The sequence below is a fragment of the Miniopterus schreibersii genome (assembly GCF_964146895.1).
Source record: "Miniopterus schreibersii genome assembly, chromosome: 3".
In the NCBI taxonomy this organism is placed as follows: Eukaryota; Metazoa; Chordata; class Mammalia; order Chiroptera; family Miniopteridae; genus Miniopterus; species Miniopterus schreibersii.
The window spans coordinates 4,377,818-4,399,565 of record NC_138103.1 but is presented as its reverse complement, the minus strand read 5'-3'; the positions used below and the strand labels follow the sequence as shown (position 1 = coordinate 4,399,565).

Genomic DNA, 21,748 nt, shown 5'->3' with positions numbered 1-21,748 from the left:
CAGGATATAATAGCATGAGAAACTATTACAGTTAAGCTGAGGAGCAATCAGTAAATATTCCCAGACTATTGTTGCTGGTGCCTTTTTAAGATAAAAGCAGTTAAAAATCTCTCATTTCAGATAATAACAATTAAATGATCTGTGTTTTACTCCCCTTTCTTGCCTTTTCACAATAGAGGTATTTCCTTTCCTTTTTCTAAGATTTTTTATTGATATTTTTTTTTGAGAGAGAAACATCAATTGGCTGCTTCCTGCACACCCCCTACTGGGAATCAGCCCACAATCAGACCGAGAATTGAACTGGCAACCTTTCAGTGCTTGGGAATAACGCCCAGCCAACTGAGCCACACCGGCCAAGGTGCAATAGAGTTATTTCTGAAAAACAAAAATTCCCTACCAGTTGTGTCCTGTGTTCCCACTGCTTCATTTTACATATCTGCCTTATCTTTGCTATGCAGAGCTTTGCTTTCCCTCATCTTCTCCCTCTCCCTCATTAACTATCAACCCAATATTCACAGTAAAAATAGGGCAAAAAAGGAGAAAAACTAATATGAACAACTAGCCAAAAAATCTCTATTTTTTTTAAGTAGAGCACTTGAAGTTTGCAAAACAAGAGGAACTAAACATCTAAACAATTTGGTACTTACCTTAAAATGTAACATTCTCTACTGTTCACACATTCTGGTACCGAGCTGCTCTACTGCATTTTCTAAAAGATGAGACATTCTCAAAAAGGAGGGTCTTCATAATCTGAGTGATGCTGTTTTGAGAATAAAATTTGTGAGGCCTCTTGTGGCACCCGGGGAAGTCTTGGCCATCCCATTGAAGAGGTGACAAGGCTTCACAGCAGTTGCTGATAAAAACTGAGTAAGTCTGCATGTATTTCTGTGAGTGCAGCAAAGCTGGACGTGGCAGTGCATAAAAACTGGGTGTTTTCCAGGGAGATGCTCCTACAATCTCAGATTTGCAAACTATTAACCAACTTTTGATGCAGGTTGACCCTTGCCCTTTTCAGCGTGAGCATAGTCTTCCAGCCAGAACACGTCTGAGGCCGAGGAGGAGGAGGAGCTGTCCTTGTCTTGCTTCACCATCGTCCAGTAAGGGGAAGGGGCTCTCCCATCTTTCTTGTGGTCCCTGTGAAGCATGATGTCACAGGTAGTGTCTGTTCCTACGCTGACAGTCTGGCTCTTCTTTTTATATTCATGCCACTCTCTGGAGATCGACATGGGTCTCCTTGCAGGAGGGTGCCCAGTGGGCTGTGCGGATTTATAATAATTAAGTTTTTTATCCAAAACTACATCCTCCTTGTCATTGCTTGTGAAAGAGTCATCTTTTGCCTGCTTGGTTTCCTTTGTTGTGCTGGAAATAAAAAAGTAGTGAATGGAAGGATTTTTTTTTTTTTTTAATCCTCACCCAAGGGGTATTTTTTGTTGATTTTTTACAGAGGGAGGGAAAGAGAGCGAGAGAGAAGCATCGATATGAAAGAGACACATCAGTTGGTTGCTTCCTGCACACACCCCAACCAGGCCAGGAAGAGCCCCCGTGACCCTTTTGGTGTTGGGCTGACGCTCTAACCACTGAGAACACTAACCAGGCAAAAAGGACTCCTGATGTCTTGTCACTGGCTTTGAGTCAGAAGAAAGGATACAGTTTAACTTCACACCTTTTTGTGTTGACATTTTTCTCTTTCTAAAAGCCTTTAAATTATTCATTCCTAAATGTAAATCAAACTGCTTGAAATTATTTCATATTACTTAAAAAACTTTGCACAGACTTTAGCCGGACGACTAATATGATTGGACTATTAGCAGGCCTTAAAGGGTGGGTTAATTTCACTCTACCCAGAATGACAGGTTCACATGGCCATCTCCATACAACTCTCCTCAGGGGTCCCTGGGGTCAGCAATAACAGAATATCACCAATTTCCAGGGGAGTCGGGGAAATAGTGGACCTCAAACACCTTTAACATGCTAGTCACGGGTAACTGAGTCTTCCTTTCTCCTGAGCATCAGTCTTTGCCTCTCTGGGGCTGACAGATGTGGATTTGTAGAATACCTTTCTACTCAGATGTGTCGTCATTCACTATTCCACCTCTCTCTTGCTGTCCAAAAGTTTTTAAGATTTTTTGTAACTTGCCTCAACTGTTGACTCCTGATTGTTGAAACAGGTGATGTTTGCCTGCTAGCAGTTAAAGAACCTCTTGAACTTTCCAGTCCTGCTCTACCTGTGCCTGCTGCTACTTCCTGAACAAATGCTGTCACACACACCCTCATCCTGGTGCTATTGTCCAACAGATCCAAAACTAGATCCTTGTGATTATGAACCTCTGGGATGTTCCGTCCTCTAACAGGAAACAGGAAATAGGTTTCTTCCCCACCCCCACCCCCAACTGGTCAGACTGGCTAGTGTTATCACTAACATCCTTGGAGGTCTGCCTGTTTTATTTGCTCCCAAGAATTTGAACAGCTTTACCTAAAGTTTCTTTTCTGGTGATACACACTTAATATTGAGTCATTTTTTACTAAGAGCCCCTAGTCTTACATTGTGTGATTTTCTTTGACCCTTGATGGAGTGCTGTGCAAGGAGATCCAGAAGATCTAAGGACTAGAATAATATGCCTTCAGACATGCCCAGGGCTTCCTAAACAGCACATGAGTAGCAGAAAAAAACAAGGTACTGTTTCCTCAGGCTGCAAAGGTTATCCCATGTAACTCTAGTAGGTAACCATGAAGGACAGGTGGGAGGGCTAGGTTCCTATTAAAGTGGATTAGGTAATAAAACCACAAGCCCAGTTTTTATACCAGCCGGCCTGCCCAAAGCTTTATGCGGAATATTCTCTCCAGTGTCCACATAGTGCCATTTGCTGCTGAAGGTCATACCAACGTTGTGAAGGAAGCCGCTTCCTTCCCCTCCTGCCCCTTCTTTAAAAGCGAGTCAGAATGTGCTTGGTATTTTTCTTGAGTTTGTGGGGTTTAGTCTCATAAGTTGTGCTATCTGCGTTTATCTTTTCTTTGTTTTTGAACAGTAAATCTGTCATCCTTAGATTTTAATATTCTGAATCTCAAACTAATTGAAATGCTTAGTTAGAACATAGTTGTATAAGCAAATGATTAAGAGCTCAGGCTTAAGTGACACTCCCCAATACAAGGCCCACCAGCTCTGTGTGGCTGCTCAATTTAGACTGATTAAACCTGAATAAAATTTACAATTTCTCATTTGCAAATCCTCACATGTCATGTTCTTAATAGCCACATGTGGCTCTTGGCTACTATATGGGACAACACAGATACAAAGCATTTCCACCACCACAGGAAGTTCTTACTGGACATGGCTGCTCTAGAGACAAACCAGTGCCACTTAGCCTATGACCTCTGTCTACACACTTCTTTTGGCCTCAGTTTTCTTATCTATAAAATGATAATAAAAAGAATTGGCATGAGGATTAAGTGGTATAATCTTGTAAACAGTACCTACCACATAGTAACAGCGAATAAGTGTTTGCTATTATCATTTAATGATTTTAAATCAAATAGGATTTCTTTGGTTATTGGGGAAATTCTTTTCCATAGTCTGCCTGATTTGATGGGGACAGCTGCTTCCCCAGCTCCAGGCCACTGTCCCAGGGGAATGAAGCCCATCTGACTTTCCAGGAGAAACCACAAATCCAGATTCTTTCCATGAAACCTTAGATTTATAAATTTGGCAGCTATTGCAAATAATTTTTATTTTTAAAATTTGAAATATACAGAAAAATGCAAAAAAAAACCAAAACAGTTTAAGAAAAAAATTACAGAAACCTTGGTAGTCACCACCCAGGTCAAGAAATGGAGCTCTACTGTCCCCTAGGGAAGCCCCAAGTATCCTCCTCACTCTCTGCTCTCTACAGGTGACTGCTCTTCTGGCCTTTTTTTTTTTTTTTTTAAATCCTCACCCAAGGTTATGTTTCCACTGATTCCTATTTAGAGAGAGGGGAATGAAAAGAGAGAAACATCAATCAGTTGCCTCTCGTGTGCACCCTGACCGGGGATCTAACCTGCAACCTTTTGGTGTATGGACGACACTCCAACTGACCTATCCAGCCAAGGCTCTTCTGGCTTTTTGAAAGGCTGTGGAGACGAGCAGAGACATCTGAGGACCATATCAACCCCTTGGCCCAACAAGTTGGGATCTCCGAAGCAATGTCTATGCAATCTGGGCCAATTTTAGTCTTAGTGAAGTCCCCGGGCAGATTTCTTTGAGCCCATCCCAATAAACAAAGGTGCAGGGCCGCAGCAACTAGGGCTCAGGAAACCTGTCAGAATGAGTAAGGACCCCACTCCACATTAGAGCACTGAGTTTCCCACTGAAAGATGATGTTCTCATGTTCTATGGAACTTCCTCTTCTGACCCTCAGAAGAGTCCCTGGTACTCCTGTGTTAACAGATAAACAAGCTCTCAGATTAAGTGATTTGCCAGAGTTTCAAAGCTGTATTTCAATTTTCATTCACTGAGTAACTGAGCTCTCAATGACCTAAAGTCCTATGGTAGGTTTAGCGTAACAAGACAGACTTGTCCCTGCCTTCATAGAGCTTGCGTTCTCCCGGGGCAACACAGTAAACACTTGGTTATATGGATTATTTCATTGAAATTGGGGTCCATGCTGTGAGGAGAGACACAGGGTAATTATGAGAATATATGACATGTTGCAGACAGAAGAGCCCATGCAAAGGCCCCACAGCAAAGACCAACATCAGGTAAAAGAGCTGAGAGCCAAAGTGGACTACAAGGGAGGGGAGCAGCGTGAGATGACCAGCCAGCCTGACACCAGCCATACCTCTGTGGCACGGGCCAGTGTAAGGGTTTGGGCATTTATCCTGAGAACAGAGGAAGGTCTTAAAGATTTTAAGGCACGTCAGGATTTGATTTGCACGGTAAAAGGATCATTCTCTGTAGAGAATGCATAGGGGACGAGAGCCGATGCAGAAGACAAAATGGTGACTTTGGGGTGATGGTAGTGGCCAGAGAGACGCAGACCAGTGTGGGAGATGGCTGGAAGGCAAATGACAAGTCTTAGTGATTACTGGGGGAGGGGGAGGCCGAGGAGATGGAAGAGTCAGGTACAGCCCCTGAATTTCTGACTTGTTTGTCCAGGCAGACACCGGCCCAGGGAGACAGGGCCACTGGGAATTCAGAGGGGAGCTAGCGTAATGGCTTTGGGCAGCACGAGTTTGAGAATTTACGGTAACTCCAAAGGGCGATACCAAGGGGGTGGTTAAGTATACAAATTAGGAGGTAATACAGTTTGCAAATTATTAATGTATGGAGAGTAATAGAAACAAAAGGTATCATTGAGATTGCCCAGGAGCTTAGAGGAGAGAGCCGAAGATTAAACCTTGAGGAACTAACTCCAAGGCCTGGTAAAAGGAGACCAAGAAGTGACTAGAGGTCATAGGAAAATCAGGGGAGCGAGTATCACAGGTATCGGGAAGGTGATCTCCCAACAAGAGGAGGTTGGGGAGGTTGTAAATGTCTAAAGCTCAGAAGCCAAGCAAAATAAAGATGAGAGGAGCCCATCAGAAGTGTGAAGGTTCTGGGGGACCTAGGAAAGGCCTCAGCCAAGTGACGACAGCAAGGCCCAGAATGACGAGTGCTGAGTGCCTGGGAAGCGGCCGTGTCTAGTACGGCTCTTCCAACAAGGTTGGAGTCAGGGACAGGGCAGGGGCCCGAGGGGGCAGAGAGGACAATGGAGTTGTGGTGGGGTTTGCTAAGATGACAGAAGCTTTAAAAGGCTTAAATGTTACTGGGAAGGATCCAGAGAGAGCAGCTGAACCTGCAGGAGACAAACGAGGGAATGGCATTCCCAGCACACGTTTACGGGCTGACTGGAAGGGGACACGTTGCATGGATGTCTGGAGGCAGAGTTCCCATCAGATGGTTTATTTTTTATTAACTCCAGGTTCAAGGCTCTTGCCTCTATCATTCTTCCTGATGTTAGCTCCTGCCAACTGTTCTTTCCCAAAGGGTTTAGAAACCCACGACACTGTCCTGGCAGTCACCAACCCTCCTACCATGGCCCACTCGATAATTTTCACATTGAACCAAGAGCCCGGGCTTCATGGACCTTGGAGAACTCTGTAGTATAACAAAGACTTCCAAAAATGAACTACTTACCGTGTTACTGGGAATTTGGTCTCAGGGATTAAATCATATATTTCTTGCCATTCTTGAGGTATGTCAATAAAATCTCGGTAAACCTTGATCTGCAGCACTGCTCCTATGGTGCTTTGTTGCAAAAGCTTTAAAAATTCCCGAAGAGTATATCCTAACACATTGGCTTGGCCAACATGAATCAGAACATCACCTAAAGAGGGGAAAACATTAGCAGCAAAATTAACAGTCGGAAGGGAACATTCCATTTCTGGCTTCATTGTAAGGTAGGTTTGGGGGGTGTTTTTTTTAAGTTTTTTTAAATATATATTGATTTCAGAGAAAGAAAAGGAGGGGGAGAGAAACAGAAACATCAATGATGAGAGAGTCATTGATTGGCTGCCTCCTGCACGCCCCTGACGGGGGATCGAGCTCGCAACCCGAGCATGTGCCCTGACCAGGAATTGAACCCCAATTGCTTGGATCCTAGGTCGATGCTCAACCGCTGAGCCACGCCCGGCCAGGAGAGGTGTTTCATTTTATGGGTTCATATTGTTGGTTCATTTTGAACCAAAACTAAGCTCCAATCTTTATTTATTCCTGTTGTTACTCCTCACTGGAGGGTATGTTTTTCTATTGCTCTTTAGAGAGAGTAAAAGGGAAGATTGGGGGGGGAGACAGAGAGAGAGGGAGGGAGAGAGGAACATCAACGTGAGAGAGAGACACCGACTGGCTGCCTCCTGCACATAGTCAGGGCATGACGCTCTAACCTCTGAGCCACACTAGTCAGGGAAGTCTTTTTTTTTTTTTTTTTAATATGTTTTAATTGATTCTAGAGAGAGAAGACGGGAGACAGAAAGAAAAACATTGGTGTGGGAGGGAAATACCGACTGGCTGCCTCCTGCTTGCCTCCTGCCGAGGATGGAGCTGCATCCTAGGCATATCCCCTGGCTGGGAATCGAACCAGCAACCCTTTGGTGCCTGGGGCTATGCTCAACCAACTGAGCCACACCGACCAGCGCAGGGCAGTCTTTAGTTAATAAAAATGACCACCTCAGTGACATGAGTGTCTTTTGCATAATAATGAATGCATGCAAGATGTTTCTTACAGCAGGGCAGTGGCAGACATTATATCATGTTTCCACAGCATTTCTGAAGTCCTCGGTGTGACAGAGGCTACACTATTTATAATTGAAGCACCCTTTGGGATTCTAAGAATGTGTTTCAAATAAAATGAATGGCTATCACTCATAAAGAAAAAGCCACTTACACTAAGTGATGAATAAATGGCCTCCTTTCTAGTATACCTGCCTGACAATTTCCAGTGCCCTCCACAGTTAGTCGACCATATTAAACATCAAGGCTTTCATTTAACTTTCTGCCCTTGTAAAGAATTGGTTGAGGAAATAATTCTGCATGAAACACGACAATTAGTGTGCTTTAAGGTTAAACTGTATATACAGAGAGTATGTTGGTTCAAAGGATTTGACCGCTAGGTCCTCTACTTGCAGTGCTGGACAAGGATGGGCGTGTGATGGTCAACCATGGAGCTTCTGAGTCCACAGCAGATGGGAAGAGAACCACATCCTGACAGCAAAGCCTCTGAACCCCAAATTGGATGCTAAAAAGACCAATTATTCACTTGCACCCACCTCCCTACCACCAAAAGCTAGGGCAGGGACATGTAAACTAGACCCGGCCACTGGGCACTCCCACATGGGCCACCAAACCTGGAGCAGGAGATGCAGAGGGGGAAGGAGCACACCCGCTTTCCTGTGTACATGGCCCTGTGTTCTCACCACTTTCCAAGCCTGGTTCTCCAGCCTTTCCGGCAATTCTGTCAGATTCGATGTTCTAAATTCAGTGCCTTAACAGAACTGTCCTGTTGCTTGCAATGAAGAGCCCTGACTGTTACAAGGGTATTCAGTAAGAGAAGAAATACAGAGAAACTGCTTTTTAAGAACAGACTCACATGGGTAAAATCGTAGTCTTCGGATCTAACTAGCACTAACACACTGCCAAATGGTAATGGAGACTTTATAAATAACATCAGATGAAATGAGTCCAATGAAATCCCAAAAGATGTATTCACCTCTCTGTGTGTAGGGAGCTAGCAAACCCTCAGTCACCTCATTCCAAGACAGCTGAAGCCTAACCTCCGAGGACAAGACTCAAGGTGAGCGCCTCCCCTGATTCCACCACACGTGCTCATCGGGAAGTATGCCGATCCCAAAGGAAGCCTCCAAGGGATGCTAAGGACAAATTTCCATAGTGCAGGATTCTATCAAAAACAAAAATTCCCAGTATTCTTTCGCCTTTTGGCTGGGAGGAGGCTTAGGTGCAACTTTTTCTGGACGCCCAAATTGGGGTTCATCTGACACCATGCCACCAAAGTTCAACACCAGTGAGATCAAAGTCATATGCCTGAGGTGTGAAAGTCAGTGCCATGTCTGCCCTGGTCCCCAAGATCGGCCCCCTGCGTCTGTCTCCTAAAAAGGTTGGTGATGATATCACCAAAGAAACTGGTGGGGAGGGTCTGAGGATTACAGTGAAACTGACCAGAAAAGACAGGCCCAGACTGAGGTAGTACCTTCTGCCTCTGCTCTGATCATCAAAGCCCTCAAACAACCCCCCGAGACCAAAAGAAGCAAAAAAAACATTACGCACAGTGGAAATACCACTTTTGATGAGATTGTCAACATTGCCCAACAGATGCAGCACCGATCTTTAGCTAGAGAACACTCTGGAACCATAAAGAGATCCGGGGGACAACCCAGTCTGTGGGCTACAGTGCCAACGGCCACCACCCTCATGGCATCAGCAGGGGTGCAGTGGAATGCCCAGCTCGTTAAGAACTACAAAGAAAAAAAAAACACTTCAATCAAAGATCACTTGACAACAGAAGTTCCCACTATCAGAGAAACTGAGTACTTAGAAGGGTGGAGGAAACTCTCTACTTTGGTCATAAAAGGTAGCTGGGAGGTTGCAAGATGGCTGTAGAATAGCTGGAAGCTGCTCCCACTTGCTCCCGGCCCCAAACCAGATTTACAGCTAAATTACAGAGCAGTCAACCTGAAAAAACAATTGAAGACTAGCTTATCTAAAATATTATAACCAAGGAATAGAGAAGCCACATGGAGACTGGTAAGAAGGGCCACCTCACGCATGTGCAGAGTCAGCTGAGAAGCTGGAGGGACACTGCAGCTGTGGGACCCCCTCCCCTAGGAGTATGGGGTCTCAACCTCACACAGATCCCCAACTCAGAGCAACAGGGACGGGAAAAGGGACCTGCGTGGCATCTGGCGGTGGGAGTTCTGTGGGGATTCAGTCCGCCTGGGAGACGCGGATGGTACCATCCCAAGGAAAGAGCACCCCTCAAGGCACAGCACCAGCCTGTGGAATTCACTCTGACTCCAACTGCTGGAGAGGCCACCTGTGAAGGGGTCTGCTGGCTACACCCAACAGTGACTTTAAGGGACCCCAGATTGCTTGGGAGGCTCCTGGCAGAGACCTAGAGAGTGACTAAGCTATGTGGCTTGGGAAAGAGGAACTGTCTCCCCCGAAATGAGCATACAGCTGACACTCCTCCCCCCACCAGCTGAGCCACTGGGCCTGCCCTGTCCTGCATGGCTCAGCAGTGCAGGGAGGCTGGGGATCTGCGCAGAGCTGGTATTTTTGGACTGTGTCTCCTGGGAAGCTTCAGTCCAGCTGCTATATGGAGAGTTTGGATGCTATATGGAGCTGTTTGGTTGCATTGCTGGGAGGCAAATCCAGGCTTCCCTGCGAGTTCAGCCCACACTACCCAGGAAGAAGAAGTGCCCACCCCCCTCATACAGGTTGCCAGCACCACCCCAAGGGGAAACTGTTTAGATCAGCCCTGCCAAGTCCCAGATACCCCTGCTGGGCACAGTTCCGTGGGAGGAAGGGAGAGCAGCTCAAAGCAGGGACATTCAAACTGTGAGACCTTTAGAGGCTATTGTTTGGGACCAGGACAAAGTGCTTAGCAGCCCTCCTGCAGGCCGGGCTGGCACATCCTCAATGGGAGACTCCTTAGATCTATCCCCCTGAGCCCAGGGCAGCTAAGCTTGCTCCTGCAGAGGGCAGCTGGCTGTCCTAACACACTAGATCAGATGGATTTAATTGGTATTTACAGAACAATTCATCCCAAAGCAACAGAATATACATTCTTCTCAAGTGCACACGGAACATTCTCAAAGACAGAACATTATGTTAGAACACAAAATAAATCTTAACAAATTCAAGATGATTGAACTCATAACAAGAATCTTCTCAGATCACAATAGCAAGAAACTAGAAATCAACTACAATAAAAAAATTCTAAAAAACATTCAAACACATGGAGGCTAAAAAGCATGTTACTAAACAATGTATGGGTTACCAATGAGATCAAGGAAGAATTTTTTTTAAGTTACCTGGAAACAAATGAAAATGAGGACACAACACCACAAATCTATGGGACGCGATGAAAGCAGTCCTGAGAAGTTCATAGCATCACAGGCCTACCTCAAGAAGCAAGAAACATCTCAAATAAACTATCTAACCCTTCACCTAAAAGAAATAGAAAGAGAACAACAAAGCCCAGAGGAAGTAGAAGGAGGGGAAGAATAAAGATCAGACTAGAAATAAATAGCATGGAGACTTAAACAGCAATACAAAGGATCAATGAAACCAAGAGCTGGTTCTTTGAAAAGATAAACAAGCCTGGCCGGGCGTGGCTCAGCGGTTGAGCGTTGACCTAGGATCCAGGCGATCGGGGTTCAATTCCTGGTCAGGGCACATGCCCAGTTGCAGGCTTGATCAATGACTCTCTCATCATTGATGTTTCTATCTCTCTCTCTCTCCTTTCCTCTCTCTGAAATCAATAAAGATATATTTTTTAAAAAAAGAAAGAAAGAAAAGATAAACAAGATTTACAAACCATTAACCAGACTCATCAAGAAAAACAGAGAGAGGACCCAAATAAATAAAATCAGAAATGAAAGAGCAGAAGTATCCACATCCAAGAAATACGAAGGGTAGGAAGAAAATACTATGAACAACTCTATGCCAACAAATTGAACCGGGGCAATTTCCTAGAAACATACAATCTTCTGGAACTGAAGCAGTAATTTTTAAAATCCCAGAAAACAAAAATGCTGGACTGGATGGCTTCACAGGCAAATTTTACCAAACATTCAAAGAAGAACTAACACCTAGCCTCTTTAAATTATTCCAAAAAGTATAAAGAGGAGGAAGATTTCCAAGCTCTTTTTAGGAGGCCAAAATTATTCTAATTCTGAAACCAGAGAAAGACTACAAAGAAATAAAATTGCAGGCCAATAACCTGATGAACAGAGATGCTACAGTCCACAACAAAATATTAGCAAACTGGATCCAGTAGTACACTAAAAAGATCATACACCATGATCAAGTGGGATTTATTCTGGGGATGCCAGGCTGGTACAAAATCTGCAAATCAATACACATGATACATCACATAAACAAAACAAAAGGTAAAAATCACTAGATCATATCAGTAGTTGCAGAAAAAGCATTTGATAAAATTCAGCACCCATTTATGATTAAAAACCTCAGCAAAGTGGGAAAAGAGGGATCATACCTAAACATAATAAAGGCCATAACCTACAGCCAACATCATACTCAATGGGCAAAAACTAAGTGTTTCCCTTAAGATCAGGGACGGCCCGGCTGGGTGTGGCTCAGCGGTTGAGCATCGACCTATGACCCAGGCCCGGGTTGTGGGCTCCGTCCCCAGTGCGGGACATGCAGGAGGCAGCTGATCAATGACTCTCTCATCATTGATGTTTCTCTCTCTCTCTCTCTCCCTCTACCTTCCTCTCTCTGAAATCAATAAAGGTATATTTAGAAAAAGAGACAACAAGATGGCGGGGTAGGTAACCGTGGTCCCGGCAGCCTCCCGCAACCGCATCAAAATCACAACTAAAACACAACCACCGTCACTCAGAGCCTCCTGAGATCCGGCTGCACAGAAGCCCCACAACCAGGGAACTGAAGCAGCACCGAGACCGGGAGGAGGGGCAGAGACGCGGGCGGATGGGGCTGGATCCCGGAGACGCGGCCTCGGGCCCACACCCGGTGCCCCGGGTTAAACCCGGGAGGACATCTCTGCAGAGGAGGTTTCTGGAGGAGCGAGGGGTCCCAGCCCCACAGCAGACCCCCAGCCCAGGGCTCCAGGGCCAGGAAGAGACGTCCCCACAACTCCGGGCTGTGAAACCAGCGGGGACTGTCGCTGAGGGTCGCGGAGGCTGCGGGAGCCCCAGCAGCTCCTCTAAAGGGCCCGGCACGGACTCACTCGGACGCTCCCTCTGAGCCCAGCGCCGGGCAGCAGCCGGAAAGGACCCGGGACACTCGGGGAGGAACTAACCTGCCTGAGATCCGGGCAAGAGCTGGAAGGGCGTCTTCCTCCCGGGCAGAAGGGCTGGCGGAGGCCATGGCTCCTTTGGCGGGTCCTCCCCGCACACAGCCGGCAGGCAGGCGCCATGTTTGAATCTCCAGCACCTGACTCTCACCTTTGGCCCCGCCCCGTGACTCCTGGAGGCCCCGCCCCTCCCCACCTGCAGCTCATCCAGGCCATTTCCAGGGGCTTTTCTGTGCAAGTGGCCTCTCCAGCCTCATGCTTAGGACTTTCCTAAAATCTCTCAAACAAGCAGCAGCTGGCCTCAGAGTGCCCCATAGGGCTTGATAAGTGGCCCCAGGCCTGGCACTAGTGGCAGCTGCATTGGTTCATAGCTTGGCCTCTCCTGGACACCGTCAAGCCCAGCACAAGTAGCAGCCATCTACAGATTGCTATATAGCTCATGCTGGGGGGCCCTGGGAAGGGCACAGGCAGAGGCTGACTTTGCACCTCCTGGGAAGCCCCAGAGACAGTGCACCTGGTGGTCAGCTTGGACCACACTGGATGACAACCCTACCACATCCACGAGGGACACAGTCAAAGGGAACACTAGGTGAACACCAAAGCCCCACTGAAGTAAATCCTGCTCCACAGGGGTGTCTCCAGCATAGCAGCTCTTTTGCTGTAGTTGCAGCTGGTCTTCACAACTGATTGTCCTGGGGATCAATCCCTCCCAGTGATGCCAACACCAACTAAGGCTCAACTACAACAGGACAGTGCACACAGCCCACACAGGGGAGCACCTAGAAGGCCCAGCTTAGGTGACTGGGGAGGATGAGCCACTGGACCCTTCAGGACACCTACCTCACAAAGCCACTCTACAAACTCCAGGAGACATAGCAGCTCTTCCTAATACACAGAAACAAATACCAGGAAGCAGCCCGAACGCAGAGGCAAAGAAACATGTCACAAAGGAAAGAACAGAAGAATTCTCCAGAGAAAGAACTAAATGAAATGGAGCCAGGAACGCTACTAGATCCAGAGTTGAAACAATGGTTATAAGGGTGCTCAAGGATCCTAGTAAGATTATTAAGGAAACTAGTGAGATCATCAATGGCATAATCAAGTACCAGTCAGAAATGAAGGCTACATGAACTGAAATGAAGAATAATTTACTGGGAATCAACAGTAGAGTAGCAGATGCTGAGAATAAAATCAGCAATCTGGAACATGAGGAAGCAAAAACCACCCAACCAGAAGAGCGAAAAGGAAAAAGAATCCAGAAATAAGATAGTGTAAGGAGTCTCTGGGACAACTTCAAGCATCCCAAAATTCGCATTGTGGGGATGCCAGAAGGAGAAAAGCAAGACATTGAAAACCTATTTGAAAAAATAATGACAGAAAACTTCCCCTACCTAGTGAGAGAAAGACAAGTCCAGGAAGCACAGAGAGTCCCGAACAAGAGGATCTATTTTGTTCCTCAACCTATTTTGTTTAGTAGATTCCACATGTGAGTGAGATCATGTAAAACTGAATCAGGAAGAGTCAGAAAACCTGAATAGACTAATAACAACTGATGAAATCGAAGTAGCAATAAAAAAAATTCCCAACAAACAAAAGCCCCGGTCCGGATGGCTTCACAGGGGAGCTTTTTAATTCTTTAAGTGGTAGGGTTAGATAGTTTAATAAAAATTTTTCTCGCTTTTTCAGGTAGGCCTGTAGTGTTATGAACTTCCCTCTTAGGACTGTTTTCACTGTGTCCCATAGATTTGTTTCCAGGAAGTTCTTTCTTTCTTTCTTGACCTTATTAGTAACCCATTCATTGTTTAGTAACATGCTAGTCAGTCTCCATGTGTTTGAATGTTTTTGAGTGTTTTTACTATAGTTGATTTCTAGTTTTATGCCCTTGTGATCTAAGGTGCTTATATGATTTCAATCTTCTTGAACTTGTAGAGACTTGTTTTGTGTGCTAACATGGGGTCTATCTTTGAGAATGACCCATTTGCACTTGAGAGGAATGTATATTCTGCTGCTTTGGGGTGAAACATTCTGTAAATATCAATTAAATCCATCTGCTCTAGTGTGTCTAGTGTGTCTAGTGAGTCAGAAACTCAACTGTTTCTCTGTTGACTGTTTGTCTGGAAGATCTATCCAGTGAAGTCAGTGGGATGTTAAATTCCAAGACTGTGACTGTATTGCTGTTGACTGTATTGCTGTTGATCTCTCCCTTAAAGTCCTTAAGGTTATTATTGATAGGTCCTTATTTATTATCATTTTAATTCTTTATGCCTATGTTTCTTTCTCTTTTTCTTATTATTACAGCAGTCCCTTTAACATTTCCTGCAATGCTGGTTTGGTGGTGATAAACTCCTTTAGCCTTTTTTTGTCTGGGAAGCTCTTTATTTCACCATCTATTTTGAATGATAGTCTTGCTGGATAGAGTAGTCTTGGTTTCAGGTTCTTGTTTTGCATTACCTTGAATACTTCATGCCATTCCCTTCTAGCCTGTGGAATTTCTGATGAGAAGTCAGCTGACAGCCTTATGGGAGCTCCTTTGTAGGTAACAGACTGTTTTTCTCTTGCTGCCTTTAAGATTCTCAGTCTTGAATTTTTGGCATTTTAATTATGATGTGTCTGGGCATGGGCCTCTTTGGGTTCTTCTTGCTTGGGACTCTCTGTGCCTCCTAAACTTGTGCGACTTTTTCCTTCACCAGGTTAGGGAAGTTTTCTGCCATTATTTCTTCAAACAGGTTCTCTAACCCTTGCTTACTTTCAACCTCTTCTGGCATTCCTATGATGCAAATATTGTTATAGTTCATGTTTTCCCACAGCTCCCATAGACTGTCCTCCTGTTTTTTGTGTTTTTAAAAAATTTATTATTTTTTTATTGTTCAAAATATTACAGATGTCCCCTTTTTTCCACATTGACCCCTTCCACCCCAAACCCACTTCCCTCTCCAGGCCTCCACCGCACTATTGTCTGTGTCCATGGGTTATGCATATATTCATATAAATTCTTCAGCTAATCTCTCCCCACCCACCCCCACATTCCCTCTGAGATTCATCAGTCTGTTCCATGCTTCTATGTCACTGAATCTGTTTTGTTCATCAGATTATCATGTTTAGATTCCACATATAAGGGAGATCATGTCTCACTTATTTGTTTTTCTCTGCCTGGCTTATTTCACTTGGCATAATTTTCTCCAGGTCCATCCATACTGTCCCAAAGGGTACAGATTTTAACTCTTTTTTCTTTTTGGTTCTCTGATTGAGTGATTTTTTTCTACCCTGTCTTCTAATTCGCTGATCCAATCCTCAGCTTCCTCTTGTCTGCTGTTTATTCCTTCCAATGTATTCTTTATTTCTGCTATGTCATTCTTCATTTCTGACTGATCATTTTTCTTTTCTTTCTTTTTTAATCCTCACCAGAGGATATTTTTTCCATTGCTTTTCAGAGAGAGTGGAGAGAGGAAAACATCAATGTGAGAGAGACACATCAATTGGCTGCCTCCTGCACAAACCCCAACCAGGGCCAGGGATCAAGCCTGCAACCGAGGTACATGCCCTTGGCTGGAATCAAACCCAGGACCCTTCAGTTCGCAGACCTGACTAGTCATTTTTCATAGTTTCCATATCTTTGTTTATGCTGTTGAGCATCCTTACAATCAATATTCTGAACTCTGTTTATCTGATAGACTGCTTTTCTCCATGTCATTTAGCTCTTTTTCTGACTTCTCAAGACTTCTCTTGTTCTTTCATTTGGGGCTTGTTTTTTGTCTCTCCATTTTGGCTGCCTATTTGGATTTGTTTCTATGTATTAGGCAGTCCTGCTAGGACTCTCAGGTTTTTTGGAAGGTCTCTGGCGTAGGCCAATGTCAAATGCAGTTTATGACTAGCCCTGAGTATCCTGTTTGGATCTATCAACAACCCATGTCTTGAGGTCACCTCTCTTAGGGCTGAGTGTGTTTTGACAAGACCAAGATGCACACCAAAGTCTGCTTTTACACAGCCTGGATCCAGAAGCAGATCAGGCAAAGACTCAAAGCACTCTGAGGTCTGCCTCTGCCTGCAGGCTGATTAATCCGATTCTCTTAATGAGCCTCAGGCTATAGAAACTCCACAGGGTAGAGCGAGATGTTTTCCAGCAGGGTAGGGCAATTGCTTCTCCCTTAGGCAAAAGCTGCTTGGAAGGTAAATGTCTGCCAGTGAAAGATGTTCTCTTCCACATGGGGGAATGACTCGGCACAGGAATCCAGATGGGAGTCCTCTGAGCTCTATCTCCAGAGCCCACAACCCTAGATTCTCCTCACACAGCTCTAGCCCACTCCGCCCTCTGTCCACTGGAGCCCAAGGTGAATGGCTGCACATGGAACTTTGTCCATTAGCTCTTTAAGGGGGTGCCTGCATTTCCAGCGATCTCTCCCTGGCAGACAGAAACCCTCCTGCTTTTTACAGCCAGATGTTATGTGGGCACCTTTCTCAGTTCTGGTGCTCTGGGCTGGGAAGCCCAGCTTGGGGGTTTAGACCCCAGAGCCCTCAGGAGAACCCCCCACAGCTGAGCTATCCCTCTGGACCTTCAGCTGCTGCCTGTGGGGCCCAGCCAGCCCTCTAGTGCCTCCACACCTCCTACCAGTCTCTATGCAGTTTCCTCCCTATCTCCTTGGTGATAATGGTGCTCTCCAGCTCATCTTCAGTTGCAGTTGATTATTCAGGATAGTTTTTCTACATTTTAGTTGTCATTTCAGTTTGGTCCTGGGAGAGTGTCAGAGTAGCTTTCACTCTGTTCACCACCATCATTAATCCTCTACTTTCTTCTTTAATCCACTGCTTCTAACTCCAGCTGCAATCAGAATCACCCAAGGAGCTTTTAAACCATGAACTGCCTGCCCTGGCCAGTGTGGCTCAGTTGGTTGGGCATCTTCTAGTGCACAGAGGGGCTGCCAGTTTGATTCCTGGTCATGGTGCATGCCCAGGTTGGGAGCTCCATCCCCAGGAGGGGGCATACAGGAGGCAGCCAATTGATGTTTCAATCTCTCACGCAGATGTTTCTTTCTCTCCCTTCCTCTCTCATAAAAATCAATAAAAACATTTAAAAACAAACGAACGAAAACTATGAACTGCCCTGTCCCCAGCCCCAAACCAACTGAATCAGAAACTCTGAGAAGATGTGGCCCAGGCATCTTAGTTTTAAAAGCTCCCCAGGTGATTCGAATAGGTAACCAGAGTTTCAAACCAGTGGTTTAACCCACTGGGGTTCCTCTACCACAATCATTTGTTATTTACAAAAACACACAAGTCTATACCCTGGCAGGTGTGGCTCAGTTGGTTGGGTGTTGTCCCATGCACTGAAAGGTTGCTGGTTCAATTCCCAGTCAAGGAACATGCCCAGGTTTTAGGCTCAATCCCCTGCAGGAGACAGCTGCTATTTAGCTTTCACATCAATGTTTCCCTCCCTCTCTCTCTCTCTCTCTCTCCCTCTCCCTTCCTCTCTCTAAAAAATCAATTAAAAAAATTTTTTTAAATAAAAATAAAAAAGACACAAGTCTAGAGACCTTCTAAGTAAGACCAGCCTAAGAGAAATGTTTGCCAATATTTCTATAGCACTGTAGTTTTCAAAGCACTTTAATAAAAATTATCAAGTCTCAGCAACCTCTGGCAAAGATGGTATTATCCCAACTTAGAGATTAAGTGACTGAGGCCTGGAAAGTAACGTGATTTTGTCCAAAGTCACAGAGCTAGAAAGTGTCAGTCCAGCTAATGCTGAATGGTTTTTCCTTCTCACCACACTACCATCCCATTGTGCCTCCTTGACTCCTGAGCACAGCACTAGGCCCAGGGCAGGCACTGAGAAAACACATCTTGAATTGGATAGAAAATTCATTCACCCAAAGACAAGAAAGGCAGGGTCGAACTGATATGGCCTTTGGGCTGTGGAGTGTAACAGAAAGGGTTCAAATCCCTTCTCCTTGGTGTGACCTTGGGCAGTTTCTAAATATCTGATTCCTTATCTGTAAAGACTTTGGTTTTTTTTTAATTCTCACCCGAGGATATGTTTTACTGATTTTGGGGAGAGAGGAGAAGAGAGAGAGACAGAGAGGACAGAGAGATGTATGATAGAAGCATCAATAGGTTGCCTCCTATAGGAGCCCCCACCGGGGATGGAACCCACAACCTAGGCGTGTGCCCAGACTGGGAATCAAACCAGCAACCTTTTGGTGTATAGTACACACTCCGACCAACTGAGCCACACTGGTCAGGGCTGCAAGGTCACTGAATGCACAATCTTCCTCAGGGTTTGTCAGGAGGCTAGAATGAGGTCATGCATCTAAATGTTAATGATAATTAATACTGCCTACCCGAGAAGAAATCTACCCACAGAGCCTTGAACTCTGCAGTAACACTGTGCCTGTGTTTGTATTCCACTTGCCAGATAGGGGTGAAACTGGACCAGGAACTCCCAGAGCCTCAGTTTCCTCACCTATCAAAGGGGAATGATAGTAGTTCCCACCTAGAGGGTTATTGTAAGAATTCAATGAATAAACAATGCACAACAGGGAGGTATGTATAAGTGATAACAACGGGCTGGCCCAAAGAAAGCTCTCAGACAATATCCTCATCATTGTGGTTACACCGAAACCTAATAACCTGAGCCTCCCTGAAGGCAGGCCGGAGGGAGGCAGGGGTGGATGGACCCGAGGCGTGGGGAAGCACAGTCACCTGGCTGGAGTGTTCCATCCCTGGCTGCGGCCCCCTTCTTGAGGAGGTGGGTGATCTGGAGGTAGGGCCCATGCTGGATGAGGATCATGCCGAGCCCCAGGCTGCCCACGGTGAGTGTGGTCTGCTGAGTTTTGCTCAAGTTGTGCACAGATGCCTTGACCTTGAGGCTGACTTGTTTTTCTGATAAAAAGAGGGAGACATGTTTTAGACTTCCACCTACACAGCAGCGTGACAGTCATCACAGGGGCCAAGAGCAGACCTCTAGGGCAGTTCCCCAGTCCATTCCTCAGTTTCCTCATCAGTAAAGTGAAGATAATATGTGTCCACCTCAGAGGGTTGTAATGAGAATTAAGTAAGACAGTGAAAGGCTTTTGCACAGTGCTTAGCACCTGTCAATGTTTAATTCATGTTAGTTAACATTATCCATTCACTTAACAAATACTTATTGAATGTGAACTGTGTCTTGCCCTCATGGATCTACCCACCTAGTGGGAGAGACAAATATCCATCACCCGTGCAACTAGACGACGAATAACAGCTGTAACACGTGTGATGAAGGAAAAGCACAGAAGGCTCAGGGTGACCAACAGGAGGTCAGGGTCTCCTGTGGGGAAGGCAGTCAAGCTTCAGAGAGGAGGCAAACATTGAATTGAGGCAGAAAGGACTAATGGGAAATATTTAGACAAAGGAAGTGGAAGGGAGCACATTGGATCTAGGTTCAGAGACAGGAAAGAGCATACAGGAGTAGGGGCAGCCAGGAGCAAAGGCACAGCAGACCCGCCTCCAGGTTTACCTAACTGCAAAATCTAGAAGGGATTTACACAGGACACATTAAGATTTGCTTTTTTTTTTTTTTTTAAATATATCTTTATTGATTTCAGAGAGAGGAAAGGAGAGGGAGAGAGAGAGAGAAACATCAATGATGAGAGAGTCATTGATCAGCTACCTCCTGCACGCCCCCGACTGGGGATGGAGCCTGCAACCCAGGCATGTGCCCTGACGGGGAATAGAACCTCGATCTCCTGGATCATAGGTCGATGCTCAACTGCTGAGCCACGCCCGGCCAAGCGATTTGCATTTTTTTTTTAAATAGAGAAAGAAAGAACCCTGTGGCTGCTGTGTGGAGCATGGATTATGGCATCCAGAGTGGACGTGGGAAATGAAGGGGCTCTTGCAATCACCCAAGCACGTCATGGCAATGACAGTGTAAATGCACAGTAGAATGAAAACATTTGGGAGAACCTGAACAATGGTAGTGGGTGGGGTTGAAATATGTTTTCTACAGAACTAAACCTCACAAGAAAAGTTTCAAAGACTGAGGAGTGATTAAAACAGGTTATCCTTCCCAAAAGGAAGCTTTGGAGGAGACACTTTCCGTGCACAGGAGCTTCTGGTGAGATTTGTTTTCTGCACATTTTTCCAGCGTGTCTCTCTCTCTCTCTCTCTCTCTCTCTCTCTCTCTCTCTCTCTCTCTCTCTCTCTCTCTCTCACACACACACACACACACACACACACACACACCACTTTTTCTTAAGGACAAGTGACAAACTGCTACTCCCCAAACCTTTGCCAAATTCATGTGATTGGTGTTTGGGGGGTCAGGGAGACCTCCCACTACTGAGGAAGGGGCTTCCCCTTCTCCCCCACCCCAGCTGTCGGGAGCTGGCAGGGTTCACGGCCTTTTCTGCCAAGAAGGTGTCCTTGCCCATCTCTAACCTCTCTGTCTGCAACATACAGTGACCTAAGGTCAAGAAGGAGCCAACTTCAGAGACTTCCAGATTATAGGGGCAACTCCGAGCAGGCGGTCCCCTCCTTGAGCCTCTGGTTCCTGAGCATAGGAAGAAGTGTGCCTCTTGAGCAGGGTTTCACTTCCGACTTCAGCTTGCAAATTAAATGTGCTTGTGACACACTCTACTGTCTCAAAGGGTAGCAGAGTAAGTGAAAGAAGCCAGCCTCGAAAGACTCCATGCTTTATGATCCCCTTTTTAGGACATTTTCCATGGAAAGGGAAAAACTACAGACACAGGATCAGGAGCTGGGGTGGGGGGAAAGGGCTGGCGCCCAGGTGCAGCCTTCTTTTGACTGCGGTTGTGGTTAAACGCGGGTGTGAGATTCTCAAAACTCCCAACCGTGTACGGCGCTGAAAAGAGGGGTTCCCACTGTATGTAAATTACAGTCCAGTAAACAAACGACAGCGAGAGGCCAAGAGGGTGGCGTTGGCATTTCAGAGGGGAGGAAAGTGAGGAATGCTTGGCCAGCCCCCCAGTCACCTTTTTTCTTTTTGTGGATGGCCTTCATGGCCCCGGAGGGCAGGCCGGCAGGAGGGCCTCCGGGGGCCGGGGCCGGAGCCGGAGCCGGAGCGGAGTAGGTCCGACTCCCAACTGCCTGGAACCCGGGAGGCGCGAGGAGCCAGAGCGCGCGGACGCTGCGGGAGGCCGGGGGGAGCCAGAGCGCGCGGGCGGCCGCGGGAGGCCGGGGGGAGCCAGAGCGCGCGGACGCTGCGGGAGGCCGGGGGGAGCCAGAGCGCG

The 21,748-nt window shown here is 46.1% G+C and overlaps 1 protein-coding gene across 1 annotated transcript; it reads right to left on the bottom strand.

Annotated features, from left to right (window-relative positions):
• Nucleotides 1-9: 9 nt before the first annotated feature.
• Nucleotides 10-21,537, bottom strand: PDZD9 (PDZ domain containing 9). Its single transcript, XM_081131778.1, has 4 exons — nt 21,491-21,537; nt 19,221-19,400; nt 6,152-6,341; nt 10-1,359 (listed from the first exon to the last, which is right to left on the bottom strand). The coding sequence occupies exons 1-4, from the start codon at nt 21,516-21,518 to the stop codon at nt 975-977; spliced, it is 783 nt and encodes a 260-aa protein (XP_080987904.1). The 5' UTR covers nt 21,519-21,537; the 3' UTR covers nt 10-974.
• Between the last annotated feature and the right edge of the window lie 211 nt (nt 21,538-21,748).

Excerpts from the sequence above, each read along its gene's own strand:
- PDZD9 (XM_081131778.1), bottom strand. The coding sequence starts at position 21,518 with ATGAAGGCCATCCACAAAAAGAAAAAAG. Across the intron at positions 19,401-21,490 it reads CATCCACAAAAAGAAAAAAG|AAAAACAAGTCAGCCTCAAG; the intron begins GTGACTGGGGGG and ends TCTTTTTATCAG. Across the intron at positions 1,360-6,151 it reads ACCAAATTCCCAGTAACACG|CACAACAAAGGAAACCAAGC; the intron begins GTAAGTAGTTCA and ends TTTTATTTCCAG.